The 16,377-nt window shown below is 38.6% G+C and overlaps 1 protein-coding gene across 1 annotated transcript in view; it reads right to left on the bottom strand.

Moving 5' to 3' along the window:
• The window catches only part of LOC136677635 (CREB-binding protein-like), a 61,142-nt gene that overhangs the window by 12,931 nt on the left and 31,834 nt on the right, over window positions 1–16,377 (bottom strand). Inside the window, exons 3-17 of the mRNA XM_066655212.1 lie at window positions 12,993–13,163; window positions 12,024–12,264; window positions 11,216–11,329; window positions 7,686–7,949; window positions 6,629–6,734; window positions 6,111–6,248; window positions 5,899–6,016; window positions 5,493–5,664; window positions 4,694–4,756; window positions 4,222–4,343; window positions 3,887–4,054; window positions 3,202–3,453; window positions 2,523–2,687; window positions 2,100–2,280; window positions 510–628 (exon numbers count right to left, since the gene is read on the bottom strand). Of these exons, the coding sequence (XP_066511309.1) occupies window positions 510–628; window positions 2,100–2,280; window positions 2,523–2,687; window positions 3,202–3,453; window positions 3,887–4,054; window positions 4,222–4,343; window positions 4,694–4,756; window positions 5,493–5,664; window positions 5,899–6,016; window positions 6,111–6,248; window positions 6,629–6,734; window positions 7,686–7,949; window positions 11,216–11,329; window positions 12,024–12,264; window positions 12,993–13,163 (2,394 nt within the window). The remainder of the gene's footprint in view (window positions 1–509; window positions 629–2,099; window positions 2,281–2,522; window positions 2,688–3,201; window positions 3,454–3,886; window positions 4,055–4,221; window positions 4,344–4,693; window positions 4,757–5,492; window positions 5,665–5,898; window positions 6,017–6,110; window positions 6,249–6,628; window positions 6,735–7,685; window positions 7,950–11,215; window positions 11,330–12,023; window positions 12,265–12,992; window positions 13,164–16,377) is intronic.

Below are 16,377 nucleotides of genomic sequence, written 5' to 3'. Positions count from 1 at the left end.
TAAAAAAGGGCTATATTAACAAATGCTAAGATTAAACTTATATAATTTTAACATCTTAAAAAAAGGCTCTGAGTTCCAGATATTCCTCTGAAACACACATTGAGACTCACTACTGTACATGTGTTAAAACTTAACAAAATGTAATCTACTCTAAGGCTATATAATAACATATAGATCCTGACATCTAGACATCAAAATGTTCCAGCTAATATGAATGATGATATGCAGCGTACCATTATTACACTCTCATTTGAATTAGTTTAAATATTAGGGGTACATATGGAATCCATGACCAGGAAAGTGATTCTAAGTGATTCCTTGTGATATTTGAGCACTGTCAGAATTTGACAAAGATGTAAGTAAAACCATTTGCGATTTACATACTGGATCAGATGAATATTGCTGATGTGTTAGAGTCTACCTGACTAAAATAACAATAAGGGGCATATCCTTCCATACATCCCAGTGGAGATTGTGTTGACTAGCTGTTTGAGATGTCTGTTACTTACTGGAATGCCCAGCAGTATGGGGTCTACTGGCTGACGGAATGGCAGAGACTCTGGATCCTGTCTGTACAAGGACTCCAGCGTGGGCATCAGAGCCTGACGCAGCTCCTCTGGCTTGAAAACTGGAAAGATGGCAGAGAAAAATATTCAAAGTGGTTATGTTAATAATAGGAATAAATCAAATTTGACTACACTCAGTTTATGAGCAAAAACAAAAATAAAATTACCTAAAAGCGATAAAAAGTGCAAAACACAAAAGTGTTATATATAAAACATATAAACATATAAAATATATACATATAAAATATAATGTATGGTATAAAAACATGTAAAAGCACGTCAACAAATTTCTGTACAATAGCATCAATAAAAATGTACAAATGTATTAAAAACTCAGCAAAAATGTAGAAATAGTAAGAGACTTGTTGGATTTGTGCCGTTATGAGCAATGACGGCATAGTTACCTTGAAAAAGTTATCTGATTACTCCTTTTAAATGTAACTTAGTTTCTTTCAAAATCAAGTAATCAATAAAGTAACTAAGTTAGATTAAAAGTTATTTTATTAGTTACATTCAAGCAGCTGAACGGAAAACACCCCCTGCCGCCTCAACATAAAAATGAAAACCAGATTTGTCAATATTCACATTATTGGAAGTGCATTTTTAACAGTAAGAATGTATCTCCTGACATTTAAATTTGAACTTAAAAGCCATTCCTTGCGATCTTGTTTATTATGGCACGAAACGAGAGTGAGTCAACTGTGTTTAAGGGCAGCATGTCCTTTACTACATACTGCCTGACCAACTTCAACTCTCCCAATTTACTGGTTTTACACCGAAGTCCAGCTTTTGTTATTTGGGTGGTGGGGGACCTCCTGCATTAGTCATAGCTCTTTGCTTCGCACCACCTGGGGGGACTTGTTCTGTAAGTTTGACTGAACTGTGCTGCGATTACAAATTTGACTTAGTGTTTTTAAAGCTAGACAGCACTTTGTCGCCAGCACAGAGTGTACAACAAACCTTGATATTCACATCTTTAGCTGACACAATCTCAAAATATTGCCTGTATTTCACGCTAGAAAATGCGCATCTCTCTAATCCCTCCATTGTTTACGTTTGTGTCACTGTGCCATATTACATGCGAGTTGTCCTCATGCTGAAAACGTAACTTAATTTGAGAAAAACAGTAACGCACATTGACTTGGATAAGTAACTTAACTTTAATCTGATTACTGGATTGGAAAGAGTAAGTTAGAGATGACTCGTTATTGAAAAAAGTGCTTAGAGTAACACGTTACCAAGTAAAACATTACTAACATCACTGGTTATGTGTTACTTACAACTTAGTGTCTAGGTCATTTTACTTGGATTATGTTGAGAGTTTTGAAACCTATTAATGACGTAAGGGGAGTTGTTTCTGTATACGTAAATGCATAAACTGATATATAAAAAGAGAAGGAATACTAGGATTCGGATATAATGAGGCAATTTCTTCTTGCAGGTAAAACATAAAATTAGTTTTGAAAAATAAATTCAGAAATATAATACTGCAACAGTTAATATCTTCCAGCATTCAGCAAATTTAACACTCACTTTTGCGTCGAGACTGGGTGGCAAATGAGGATGTTGTGCCATTTGTCCTCCCTTCTTCCTCTTCTTTTGGCTCTACCTTCACATCGGCCTTCTTTTCTTCAGTTTCCATTGGCTCCTGCTTGGTCTCTGACCCTTCTGGCTCCTCCTTCTTGACCATTAAGGAACTGGAATCATCTTCTGCCTGGAGGAGGTAAAAGTAATAGCTGGGAATCAACATAATAGAAAAGAGATGGTGGGAGCAGTGCTGTAGATCATCTTGTAACACATTTATTTTACAAAGTGTAATCCACTGTGCCCTCTTTCCAGGAATTACTGAGTTTTTTAAATTAGAATTTAAATTTGATTTGACATCAAGCCAAACATAAATTCACACTTGTCAGTGGCAATAAAAATGCTTTGAGGGTGGACAAAACAGATGCTGACCTCCATCTTGGGCTCTGTCTCTGTAGTGCTGGACTCAAAGTCCTGCTCTTCCTGTTTGGGCTCTGGTTTGGGCTCAGCCACAGTGGTCAGCTCAGAAACAGCATGCTGAGCATGCAGATCTGCACTTGCCGTAGATGCTGGAGTGGGCACACAGTTATCACCGCTCTAAACAAGAGAGGGACAGGGAGAGTGATTCAAACCATGTTTTTCCTGTAGCATCACAAAGACCCAAAACATTTCAAAGAGAAATTATGAAGGTTATAAAGAAAATAATAACTGAATAATAATAAAAATTGAAATAATAAAGCAATTTTTCAGAGAATTTGGACATGTCTACAATTTAGTCTTAAATACAGTTAACAAATGATGCCACTGCAGCTCTTCTGTTGAATGTCAACATATGTAAATCTGGACGGTCTTTAAGGTCAGTGTTCTATGGTCTTCCAGGATCTAGTGGAAGCCTTCAGTAACACATGAGGCAGCCAGTCATCTATGCGAATGCATGGCCAATAAGAAAGTGTCTCTGTGTAAGATACAAGCGCAATTATTAATAAGAATATATGATATTCAGATTTATGCTTTGTTTAAAGTGTGTTTATTTTACTTTATCCAGAAAAAGCCTTTAATTATTTGCCAGAAATTCTGACTCATTTTAAAGCATTAGATGCTGTGTTCTCACCGGTGTGTTGGGGAGCTGGGGAGCTGGGGCAGGGACCTCAGTTTGGGGCTGAGTGTGGGGTGGGGTGGCCGGTACTGGAGCAGGAGTGGGGGTGGGAGTGCTAGTCTGGTTGGGCTGCAGAACTGGAAGGTTGGCTGCTGATGCCACACCAACATTGGGAGGAGGAGTGGCACGGAGAGGTGGCTGAGGAGGGGCAGGGCAATTCATTTGGGGGCCTAATGGGCCAAGTGCATTCATAGGGTGGTTCTGTGGCTGTGGGAGAAGGAACAACAGAAATACACATTTAGATACCATATAATACAGCTTTAGACAAAAGTGCAAAACTGTTTGCTGTAAAATAATAATACTTTACTGAAATAATAGTCATCCCTATAGTCAAATGCTATGGTTTAAATTCTCCTGACCTTTTTTTAATAATATTCTCTAAAATAGTTGAAGCATTTGTATTTATATTCTGAATTTAATATATTAGGTGGAAAGCTAAACACAATATGAAAACAGGTGACATTTTTTGATTTATATTTCTCGTTGTGACGAGGCAAATTTTTCAAATTTCAAATTAAATATATCCAACTGTGCCATCTGCAGCTACATGTCCATTCTCTTCAACAAATTAACAAAATATTTGATGTATAGCTAAGATACGCATACAATCATTTTGTGCAGGTGCATAGGTCTCACTTACCTGTGTTACAGTTGCTTGTGTGTTAGGCTGCCCCATGTTGACGTTCATAGTGTTGGTGTTGGTGGGAAATGGCTGCATAAACTGTGTCTGATTTGGAGCCTGAGCCACCATGTTCCCGCTGTGACCTCCCATCATGCCCTGTGCCATCCGCGTGGGGGACACACCCATCTGGAACAAAGTAAAATTATCAATATACACACACATTTCTTTTGTCATTGTTAAAAGCAAATGGTAATGCGTTTCTCTTTGGGGGACTTAGAAACTAACAAGACATTTAATCTGACCAGGGCACACAGTTTTGCACACTAATATATGTAGCCATCACCATCACTGACCTGGGGAACAGAGCTCATGTTCATCTGCTGTGCGTGACTCATTGGGGAAGCAGCTCGAGCTACCATTGGAGCCTGAGACATGGGCACATTCTGCATGGGCATTGGGTTGAACTGGTTCATCCCTAAAACACAGCAGAACATTAAGAGTGTTTTTATATTTGTAGTTTGGTGTCCTTGTACACTTACATTTTATTAACAGCAAGTAGCAAAATGGATTTAAAAAGCAACAGAAGAGGCTCCAATTTGTTCCTCTGCACATTGTTTTGAACAAAGCAGTTTTGCAACGCATCAAGTATTACATTTTGTAACTGTTTGCTTTATATTTTGTTTATGCTTGAAATAAGCAGCATGACAATTAGTTTACAAACCTGCTCAGGTGGTGTTGGTCCACTTATTTGGTGCAGATAAGTATTTGAAAGGAAGCGTGGTTCTAATAAATCACAATAACCAAAAAAATAGTGAAAAGTAGTACCTTGGGCAACCTGCATGCGGTTAATCATTTGGTTTGGCACATTGGGCATAGGCATAGGTCCATCTGAAAAGAGAGAGAGGGAGGAGAGAAAGAGGGAATTAGAGAGGTTGATAGTATGGGTGCATTTTTTTTTTTTAAATTAACATTTCTCAGCACTTTAGTCATTGCCAGTTCCACCTAAAGACCGATTTATACTACTACACTGACAAAATATATTTCTGCGTTGGTCTGGGTTGCTCTGCAATTACACTTCCTCACCACTAAGACTGAATCTCAAACATCTTCATGTACACTATGTAGTGGTGTAGTAGAATTACTTTTATAAATATTTAAAGTGCACTATTCAGGGAATATGTCTTTGTTTGGGACAGAGCAGAGTTTACATGAGGTGCCAGGAAAGTAATACAAAGCCAGGTCTTTTCCCATGGGTTATCACTTCTTGTTTAGTTTTCTACATGGAGGCCTCCGTATTTTTCCTTTGTTCAACATTTTTATTCATCCCTGAAGCCCACACCATTTCTGAGGAAATCTCTCGCTATGAATGTGCTGCTGTCTGCATCTCTGTGTGTGGAGAGGAGTTGAGTTCATGTTCCTGTACTACTTCAGTTCTGCATAAATAAATGTCCATCCGACTTCTGACCAATCACTGTCGTTGCGGTCTGCGTCGAAGCAACGCATAGTTATATTTCTGGAGAGGTGAGCATCAGGCTACGTGTCAACGTGTTACCTACGGCACAGGTTCAATGCAGAAGAAAAAAAATCTCATTGGTTGGTTTAGACATATGCATATAAGACTCACTCTGGGGCCGGGGTCCCAGGGCATTGGGCTGATTCAGAGCTGTTTGCGGTGTCCCAGCTGCAGTCATTGGTGGCTGGTTAATAATCTGCTTCTGCAGCCGAGAACGTCTCTTCTCTTCCAGCTCCTTCTGAATCTTGTATATCTTCTCTGCCAGGAAATGATAGTACTCATCCTATAATCACACACAGAAAATATGCAACAAAACATTGAAAAGTACTGATTTTACGTCCATCACAAAAACGGGCAAGGTGTACCTGTGGTTGTCATGCCACAGAACATGACTCACCTCCAAGCATTACATGAGCAGTGTTTTACTAAGTTAACTATTCCTATATTTCCTATACATAGCTGATAAAAACTATAACTCTTGCAAATTTTCAGCACTATGGAAGTGTGATCATCTTACCCTGCTGTTGGCAGACTCGTACATGTCGCCTTCAACTTTTCGTGCGTATGCAACCAGGTTCTCCATCCGCCGATCTTTCAGAGCTGCAGGATCCGGAGTGGGGAAAATGGCCTGCACTCTGTACAAGACACAACAACGTTTTACACCCAATCAATAATAAAGGCACAGAAAGAGGAGTATAGATTCTTGGAAGAGTAGCTTTGTGTACTAACAGTTTGTGAACAAGGTGGTTGCGGAGGTCCTGAGTGACATGCTCATGCCAAGCTTTCCTCACCCCACCGGTGGACAGAGGGGCTGCCGTGGTCACATTACCCAGAGAGCCAACTGAAGGGCCATCTGAAATCAGCTGACTGTGGGAGACAGACAGAGGAAAAAAAAAAAAAAGTTTTAACATTTAGGATCTATATAGCATGTGGTACATACTGCAAATAGTGAAATATTTAATTGCTTCAAATATCGGTTAATGTGTGCTTGTGTTTGCTGCATATATTTGGCATAAACCATTTAAGTTCTTTCCTGACAAGTTTTGTGACTGAATTTTTATATATATATATACACAAAACTTGTCAGGAAAGAACATAAATGGATGGTCGTGGGATTTGAACCAATGACCTCTCAGTCCTAAGCCCTCTTCTCTAACATAACATTAAGATGAATTCTAAGGGAAGGGGGGCAGGAGAAAAAAAAAGACAGACTGCTGATTTAAGTGAGTGTCATGTGTGCCTCTTACTTATTGGCATTGAGAGTGGATGGTATGTTTGTATCTGGATGCAGTTTGGCCTGCTCTGATGTGGGCACCCCCATTGCTCCCCCACTCATGTTCATTTGGTTAGCACCTGCAAAGAGAGACAGACAGTTAAAAGAATAATGGAGTTACCACAGTAATAAAAAGCAGTTCTCTGACCAGGTAATGGGATTGATACATGGTAAAATGTTTAAATGCAGGATTATTGAATGAACAGGTCATATCTGAGTACACCCCCACAAATGCTACATTCACACAGCAAGTAAAAAGTGGCCCAAATGTCTCTGTGAACAGCACACATCGCATTGAATCGGACTTTTTAAAATCAGATTATGGCCAATTTCATATATGGTATTGAGATCTGATGCATATCCGATCCGTGACAATTCAACGGCCAGATTGGAATTCATGTGATTTTACGTCACTCCAGCCGATGAGAATGATCTCGCTAAAGAATTTGAAACAAACAAGAGCAGCTTTATTAGCAATTCTATACCAGTTTCATGTTGTTCCTGTTGGTATGAACTGCATAAATGTTAAACTTATTATGTCAGCGCTAGTTCTCTTTGGAGACCTTGTGTGCATGAGAGACCCGGGAAATTTGTGCTTAGGGCGAAGGAAACATCCGTTCACATTTTAATATTCTTTACAGCCATTAATTAATACTCTGTTTAAACACAGCTCATTTGGAATAAAAAAAGGAAGTTTTTAATGATACCGTGCTGCAGTAAAACACCAGTAATATCCCGTTCCTTCATTTAAAAAATGCTTTGTATGAAACTGATATTTCCTTCTGGTCAGTGCCGGAAGCACTTTGCTTTTGTGAAAGCGGATCAGATTACGAGAGTGATCTGTTCAGGCTGATGTCAAACATAAGTCACATTATATAGACAGTGTGAACAGCAGAACACAAAACCAACCTGATTTGGGCCAGTTTTACTTGCTGTGTGAAAGTAGCCAAAGTCTCAAAATCACAGAGACTTAAACCTTGTAGGATGTGTATGATTAACTAAGGCTTGGGAAAAACTGTATGCATGTTTACCAAGTGCATTGAGAGGTCTCATTTGCTGCTGGTGCTGGGTCTGTGCAGGCTGAGCTGAAGGTTGTCCAGCTGCGGGCGTCTGTGCAGGTGTTTGTGTCTGCGTGGGGGTCTGGCTGCTGTAGGGCAGGCCGAGAGCTGCATAGGCTCGCTGCATTGAGCTGGGATCAATGGGTGTGGACGTGTTCAAGGCTGGTGCTGTGGGCTGACCTGAGCCTACTGGGCCCATCGTGTTCTGCAGACCTGTGTTTGGAGAACTCAGCATTGCTGAATGATGGGAAGAGAGAGAACAATGTCAAGAGCCTAATTTGCTAAATTTGAAGAGTATAACCAACTCAGCTGTTATAAAATACGGCAGCGGATTGTTGCATATAAAGCTGCAAGTAGTCTATAATGCTATTTGATATTTAGAAAAAAGTAGTCATTCTGACAAAATGCAATTTACTAAAGGAAGTATAGTGGGCAATACAAATACCGTTTCAATGCACTATAAAGAATATCAAAATTTTAAAACAATGGTGACCATGTGATGGAGCCAAGTGTCGATATATGGACTAAATCAGTGGTTCTCAAACTGTGGTACGCATACCACTAGTTGTATGTGAAGCAGCAAGAGGTGCCATGCCAAATGACCTCGAAAAATTTGCTACTTAATAAAGGAATTTATTCAGAACTGAAAATCTAATGTTTGTGTGTGTAAATAACATGTGTTTCACAGTTTTCATAATTATGCCCCAATGAAATTCATTTGTTTTGGAGAAAAATACAACGTGCTACGCATACACCATAGTTGTCTGTAAGGGAACGTTACTCTTTTTCCAGGGAGGGAACATGATCCCCTAGATTTTTTCAGAAATCCATGTAAAGAAAGCCCAGTTTCTGAACTGAAAGCCCAGTACTGGACATAAGCAAAGGCTAGAGACAGAAGTGAGCAATTTGGATTTTATTATAAAAAGGGCAAAATAAAAACGAGAAAAACAAGCAGAGACAAAGCGTGAGAAATACTCCGAAGCCCAGGACTAAATCCAGAGGCAAAAATAGAGAAAAACTGTACAGATAATTCTGTACACGTGAAGACAAAAAAGAAGAACACACTCGGCTGAAGGAAAACGTGGCCGTTCTTTGCATCATTACAGCCCTAAAACAAGGTTCAACACACCGCCGGCTGCCTTCACCTACTGCTACAAGCGCAGAGAGCTGCTGTGATCACCTGCCCCAAGCACCGTGCTGTTTCCACATGTATCCTACTAAAGCACATAACTGATATTAAACTGACCTTGTCCCATTTATTTCTTTAAAAACACTTATTGCCCATACATTTTATAATGTTCTCATAAGTAGATAATTGTGTTTAAAACATAGTTTAGACCTAGTTATTTGTATTCCCTCTATCATTTTTAGTAATTATTTCAGATAATTTTGTGTTAAGCATGCACATTTCAAGTAAATAAAAAGCAGCCTAAACATGCAATTCAGTATTCAAGTATGATTGTGTCTTATGCTCCCGGAAGAGAGGAAGGACCAGGGGTGCACATGCTTCTGTGGTAAAAATCATAGGTGGTACTTGAAGGCTTGATAACCTGTTTGAGAACCACTGGTCTAAATGATTTCCCCAGTAATACTAGACAGGTCAATCAACTACAAGAGAAAACACTTCAGGTGCAACCACAACTAAAAATATGAACAGATTAGTTTTAGGCAAATTGGTTTCATATGAACAGATTTAGTTTCTTGTCCCAGTTAGCTCTAAGAATCCTTACTTCAGAACATTTATACTCCCAGAGAGCCACTATGTGAGTATCTCAAACCGTGGATGCTATTTTGAAATTACGATGTGTATGGTGTGTAAAATTTCTGTTCTGTGTCTGACAAATTTAAGTCGGAGCCAAAGAGTTTATTCATGTGGATTTAAAAGAGCCACAAGGAGGGGGCGCTGTAGGAGCTCACTGACTGGTGATGTCACAGTTGGTGACATCCCAGTAGCCCCACAGCTGAGAGTTTAGAGCAGAGTTTGGCTTTATTCTCTAAATGTGTGTGATTTGAACTCAGTTCACGAGAAAACCATCTGCTGTAGTGTGCTAAACCACAAGTGCCCTTTAGCTGGCCAGTGGTGCTCCTAAATAACGTAGAGCCTGTCTTATTTCCCTTAATTTCAGTCAGAAACAGGATTTTATTGTCAACACGGTTTAATATGGTAATACTGTATGTTAATATTTTGAGATGGTATGAACAATCTGGATACCTATCCCCAGATAGGGCCACTGTTTACTTGAGAATGAGGACTAAAATGGCTGAACCTCCTTCACTTTGGCCATGGTGAAAGGTGATTACCAAGGGAGCATAAGTGTATGATGGCCAAAAACAAAACAAGCAAAAAGACTGGTAAGAGCCAAAACAAAGAAAAAGGGAGAGGTTGTTTAGTAGGGGAGGGAAAACAAATGTATGTATGTGTATGTGTGTGTGTGTGTATATTATATATATATTTATATATATATATGTATATTATATATATATTTATATATATATATATATATATATATATATATAAATTGTGAATCACAGCTGCAGTATTATTTCATCATGTTCCCTTACCAACAAAAACTCATACAATTCAAACAATAACAGTAAAAAGGGAAACCTCCCAAAACCCCACAAAAATATCTTGTTTCTTGTGCTTAGGAGCCAGGAGCAAAATCCTCAGACACAAAAAAGTTAACAATGCATGTATTATCTAGTGAATCTGGTCTATTTTAATTCAGCTGGTGATTCACAAGCGCAAGATATCTGTGTGAACTGAATAATTGCTGAATATCCAGTTTTAAGCTTTCATCATAATTTGGTGCCAACATACTGGTGCACATAAAACGCACATATGCTCACAGTTGTGGGCAAAACAATTTTCAACATCAAGACATTACAAAATATATTTTTAATCAAGACATAATACCAATACATCAAACCAAATTAAATTTCACTCAGATTTGGCAGAAAAATAATGAAAATAACACTGATGATTGGGTGATATGAAAAGAAAATGCTTTCTGAAATATTTGTATACAATTATGCTCCATGTGGAATTTGAGCTCACAATTTAACAGGATACAACCTAACAACATAATCAGAGAGAGAGCTCTATCAAAATCACAATGCAATTTTTCTGCTTTGCTTTCGCAGGTGTCCATCATAGATTAATTCATATTTTGTGCATGTCTTACAGCTTCTGTAAATCCACTAAATTTATTTTATCCTCAATTTGACAAATACAGTTTTCTCGGTATAGCATGGTGTCATCAGAACCTAAAAGAACACTGAAATATTATTATAATAAATTATATTTAGAATTACTACAGGTTAATAGTTCCAATTTTTGGTTATGTTACTGGCATCAAATCCAAAGCGAAAATCTCAATTTCAACATTTGAATGTCCTATTATATATATATATATAAAATAATATTCTACACAAAATATAGCAATAATGTCTGCCCTTTTGTTGTGTTAAGAAAGAGATGTTAAAGAGGGACAGAGACTCACGCTGCTGGTTGCGTTTATCACTAGCATTCTTCAGCGGGAGGCATACGGGACAGTCATGACGCGTGCAGTTCTTCCAGTGAGAGATGATCTGCCGTGATGATGCACAGTGAGCCACTGGGGAGAGAGAGAGAGAGGGTCAGAGGGATATACAGAGACGGTGAGAGACGTTTATATACAGTACATTATACTGTGTTTGTACAGGATTTACACAGCAATGCCAGATATTGAGAGATGTATGACAAGTTGTAGTGTAGTTAATCACAAGCCAAGGACCTGGGACAGAAAAGAAGTCTTGCTCTGACAAGTATATTTCCACACAAACACCTGTATAGATGAATGATTGTGAGCACAAGTGTATGAGACCTGAACATGTATATATTTGCTCTTACTGAGCAAAGTGGCTGAAATATTGAGTCAGCCTAAAAAAAAGAAAGTGAAGCAAGGAAAGAGAAACTAAAAGTAAGCGGGAAGAGAGGAAGAGGAGTTGAGTGAGCGGAATTACACTACGAGTAGATAAAAATAGCAAAGGACTGTGTATGTAAAAATCAGGAGTCCCAACTCATGCAGCTGACACAAAAGGTGGGTATCACCACATCCCTCCACGGGACCGATAAAAGGGTTCTATTATGAGCTTGGACATTCACCACAGAAAGAGTCCTTGGGCAAGACTCCTAACACTGTATTTGCATACATAGCATGATTTAAAATTTTAAGTCACTCAGGATTAAGAGTGCCTGGCAAATACCATAATTTTGACCTACATCAATACACATTAATCTCCACTCAAACACATCAATTTGGGACTCACCCTGGCAGGACTTTCCGGCCTGGCAGTGTGTCATGTGGTTGAGGACGTTCTTCATGGTTCTGCAGTGGGGCAGGGCACAGGCTCGCACCTCCCCATTGGCCTGCTCTCTTCGCTGGCACTTGTGGGCATGAAGCAGCAGAACCAGCTGCTGCTGGATCAGCTTCCTCTTCTCTGGGTCAGCTGTGGGTCCAGCAGATACTCCTTGACCCCCCACCATCCCAACTGATACCTGCTGCTGAGGCTTAAAAAATAAAAAAATAAATAAAAAAATAATAAAACAATAAAATAAAATAAAAATAAGAATGCAGCAGCTTAGAGCAGGGACGGGCAAACTTTTCAACTCAACAGCCACCCTGGGATTTAAAAATGGACATGCAGGCCAAGGGGTTGGTTAATTAATTGATTAAATTATCATGTGAATGGCCATACATGAATGTGATTTTGTAAATTATTATTATTATTATTATTTTTATCTTTTTTTCTGCTTTGTGTATCGCAGTCTAAACAAAACCAATACAGCATTTAAAGCAGCACTTTCAACAAAAGTAAACGGTTTGTGTGTGACACCTTAAACCAGCCAAGTGTTTAGATCACACTGGCATGATCGTTGACTCCAGAGGGGTAGTAGCACTCAACTTAATGGCAAAATGTGACAAATGAATATCTGTAGACCTAATAGACTCTGCTTTAGCCGAGACCAGTAGTATTTGGCATGCACCATCTAGTGGACTCACTTGAATGCAGGATATTGCAGGAAAAAGGTAAAATTAATGTGATTTTAGGACAGTTTTGTAAATACTCAGAGGGCTGGGTAAAACAGCCTAACAGGCCGTAGGTCTTCCACCACTGGTTCAGAGTCTCTTAAAAACTTGTGACCTGTGATACTGGCCATTAGGGTGTAAAGAGGGCAGAGACACAGCATTTGTTCACCAGTGAAGTGAGTCCAGCAATGAGTAGGTTGACCCTCACCATGTTTGGTACACTGCTGACAGTGCCACCCTTCAGGTCTGTGGGGAAAGGTGAGATACTATTCTGAAGAGCAGCTTTATTCTGCAGCTGAGCGTTCACTCCAGCTCCCGAGAGCTGCTGACCTCCTGCCTGGTACTGACCAAATGGACTACTGCTTCCAGCCATGCCCATCTACAGAAGGAGATAGGGAGGGAAAATGGAGGAGGAGGGAAAAAGGGAAATCTACATTGATTAATCCACAGGGTATATGTAACAGTATGAAATAAGCTTTAAAATTTAATCAGACGATAGTTTACGAAAAACAAGTGGCATAAAGCAACTACATTAATGTGTTTTATTTTTGTGCAGATCACTGCAAAACAACAGTAAATCTATTTTTACTTATAATATTAATATTGTTTTTAAAATAAATGCAAATTATACAAAAAAATGATTTGTATAATTTTTTTTGCATAATTTATTTTTATGTCTACTGTGCTTTTATTTTGCAAACAATATTACACACACTCCATATTTTAAAACATTACATTATAACAATCTAAATATAAATAAGAGAATCCACCTAAGCTCAGCGTTTGCAAGCTAAATTGGATCATAGCTTACAAAAAACTGCCAAACTTTAAGCTTTTTATTAATATAAATAATTGAATAATTGTTTGACCATTCTGTCAATGAACGATTGGGGGGAAAAAAAACCCATCCTCAGGTCTCTGATCATCCATTCTAAATAATATTGAAAAATTTGGGTTAAGAATCCCAAGAAATTTAATTTCACATGGGGCAAGTCTAGTAACCCTGTTGAACATGCATGACCTTCAAGCCCTCAGACAGCACTGCATGAGAAATTCATGCTACTTAGAGCCTCATTCACTCAGGAATACTTCAGAAACCCTTTGTCATTTAACAGTACTAATCATGCTGCCATATTTTGTGAGCACAAACTCGTCTCAGATGGTATTCAGAAAAATGGATAGAGGGACTTCCGGTATGACGGGATAGAAGGAAGATGTGGATGTGAGGAGCTCCGGGCACTTATCTTGTTTCAGCTATATTGATAGTAAACTCCATACTTAAAGACTTTCAACAGGATAAAACAAGAATCGTACTTTCAACAGACACCAAATAATATGAGTAATATAAACAATAAACGCAAAATACCCAACCTCCAACGACTCGAGCCTCCACCACCTTAGCGTGTAAATTAGCTGAAATGGTGGCCGCAACCAACGTCATGGAGAAAGAGTAAGTAGGTTAGGAAGTTAGTGAGCAATTGGAGCCTCTCTCAACTAGTTGCCAAGCTTGCAAAACACAGAGCTGACATGATTGAATTCTATACAGTTTTAATCCAAAGAAGGGCTGCAACAACTAATCGATTAAATCGATTAAAATTGATTGTTAAAATAGTTGGCAACTAATTTAATAATCGCTTAGTCGGGTCTAAGTTATTATACACAAAAGTACAGTTGCTACACGTGACGAACTCTGGAAGAAGGGTTTGAAAAATGGCGGAGGCGGTCACAGCAGAGGATAATGTTAGCACAAGCAGAGAGGAAAATGTACGACCCAAGTCATCAAAAGTATGGGAACACTTTACATTAACGCCTTCAAGGAACAGCGTTAGATGCAAAATGTGCACAGCTGATCTCGCAGGGCACAGCAGCACATCACTGCATGAGCACCTGAAAAGGAAGCCTCTTGGAGCTGTGTGTGAAAGAGATTAAGTATAGTAAGTTAATTCTACTTTTTCTCTCACTCAATGTTACTAGAGCCCGCTAAAGTAGTTAAACAACATTTGTTTTTCTTAGTACATTTATATTACACTCGCGTTTAGCGAACAAGCCGAGTTTTCTCTTCCACCTTAAATGTGTCAGCTCGACCAGCAGTTCCAAAACAGGCCATAGTTTTAGTCCAGCTAGCGTTAGCGATGTTAGTTTTTCTCTCACTCAATGTCACTAGAGCCTGCTAGAGTAGTTAAACAAGATGTCTCATTTTTAGTAAATTTATATCACTCTTGTATTTAGCGAGTTTACATTCAGAGTAAAAAAAAAAAAAAAATCCAAACATTTTTTAAAATAATATATTCAAAGCCTTTTCTGACTGGCATTGCGTGTTAGTGTTTGAGTATCACAGCCAAGTGTTTATTACATTATAAGTGTATATTACATTACATACACTGTGTTAAATACTGATAAATATAAAATTAATGTAATAGTTGGGTTAATTCTTCATGTAAACACTAATTTTTAATAATGGTAAGTTGTGTGTTTCTTATATAATTACAACATTAGTTCTCTAAAATCTTAAATATCTTAACCATATCTGATATGTGTTAAATGAATTTCCCTTTTATTCTCAGCACATGGCAGCATCGCCCAATATCCATTTATGTAATTTCAATTTTCCTGCATTGTTGATCAGTAGTTATTAACTTAAAAAAAGATGTATTTTCATATCTACACTTTCTTTCTCACCTCAAAAAACAGCCCAGCATTGCTGACTATGTTTTGAAGAAGATCTGCACACTACAGCAAGCAGCTGTTCTCACTGATGGTATCCTGAATATGCTAGTAACAGACAGAAAACCAAATTTGGCTTGTCTTCCTTTTTTATCCGTTTAATAATCGATTAATCAAAAAAATAATCGACAGATTAATTGATTATCAAATAATCATTAGTTGCAGCCCTAATCCAAAGCTCCATTAAGCCTTTCCAAAATGCTGTGAACTCTGTGCGACCCAGTGAACTCATTTAATGAGCACCTTGTCTCCACAGAAGCTCTTGCAGGGGAAAACTTGTCCAAGCCGAGGTCACCATCGCTCAAATTCAAAAACAAAATGCGACATTAAATCGACCACTTATACAACCTGGAAAATAGTTTGTTTAGAGGAAAATTGTTGTGTCTTTCCATCACTACCAAGAGAAAGAAAAGGTGCTTACATGGGCAAGAGCACATGGAGTAATCTACAACGGTAGTGCTTTAAGACTCTATCCGGAACTTAGTCCTGCTTTATCTAGGAAACTCGCAGCCTACAAGGAGATAAAACGTTCCCTATATTAGAGAAAAATGGATACCAATTTTCTCTTCCAAAGACAAAAGTAACCATCAAAGGCAAAAGCCAACATCTATTAGGATATGCGTATGCTTTACTTTCCCCAGCATGTATGAATTGCATATATGTGAAGGCAGCACTGAAATTGAGAAACAGATTCTGCCATGCCAAGTGTTAATCTGGGAAGTCCGTGGATATTTCAAGACAATGCCAAGCCTCAGTATGCATGTGCTACAAGATCATGGCTTCGTAGGGAGAGTGCATGCACTGGATTGGTCTGTCCGTAGCTCAGATGTCGACAGCATCGTTGCCGTCCAATGAAAATTAAGTTTTTA

This window comes from Hoplias malabaricus, chromosome Y, assembly GCF_029633855.1.
Source record: "Hoplias malabaricus isolate fHopMal1 chromosome Y, fHopMal1.hap1, whole genome shotgun sequence".
In the NCBI taxonomy this organism is placed as follows: domain Eukaryota; kingdom Metazoa; phylum Chordata; class Actinopteri; order Characiformes; family Erythrinidae; genus Hoplias; species Hoplias malabaricus.
The sequence above is the reverse complement of the archived record's forward strand: the minus strand, read 5'-3'. Positions and strand labels throughout refer to the sequence as shown.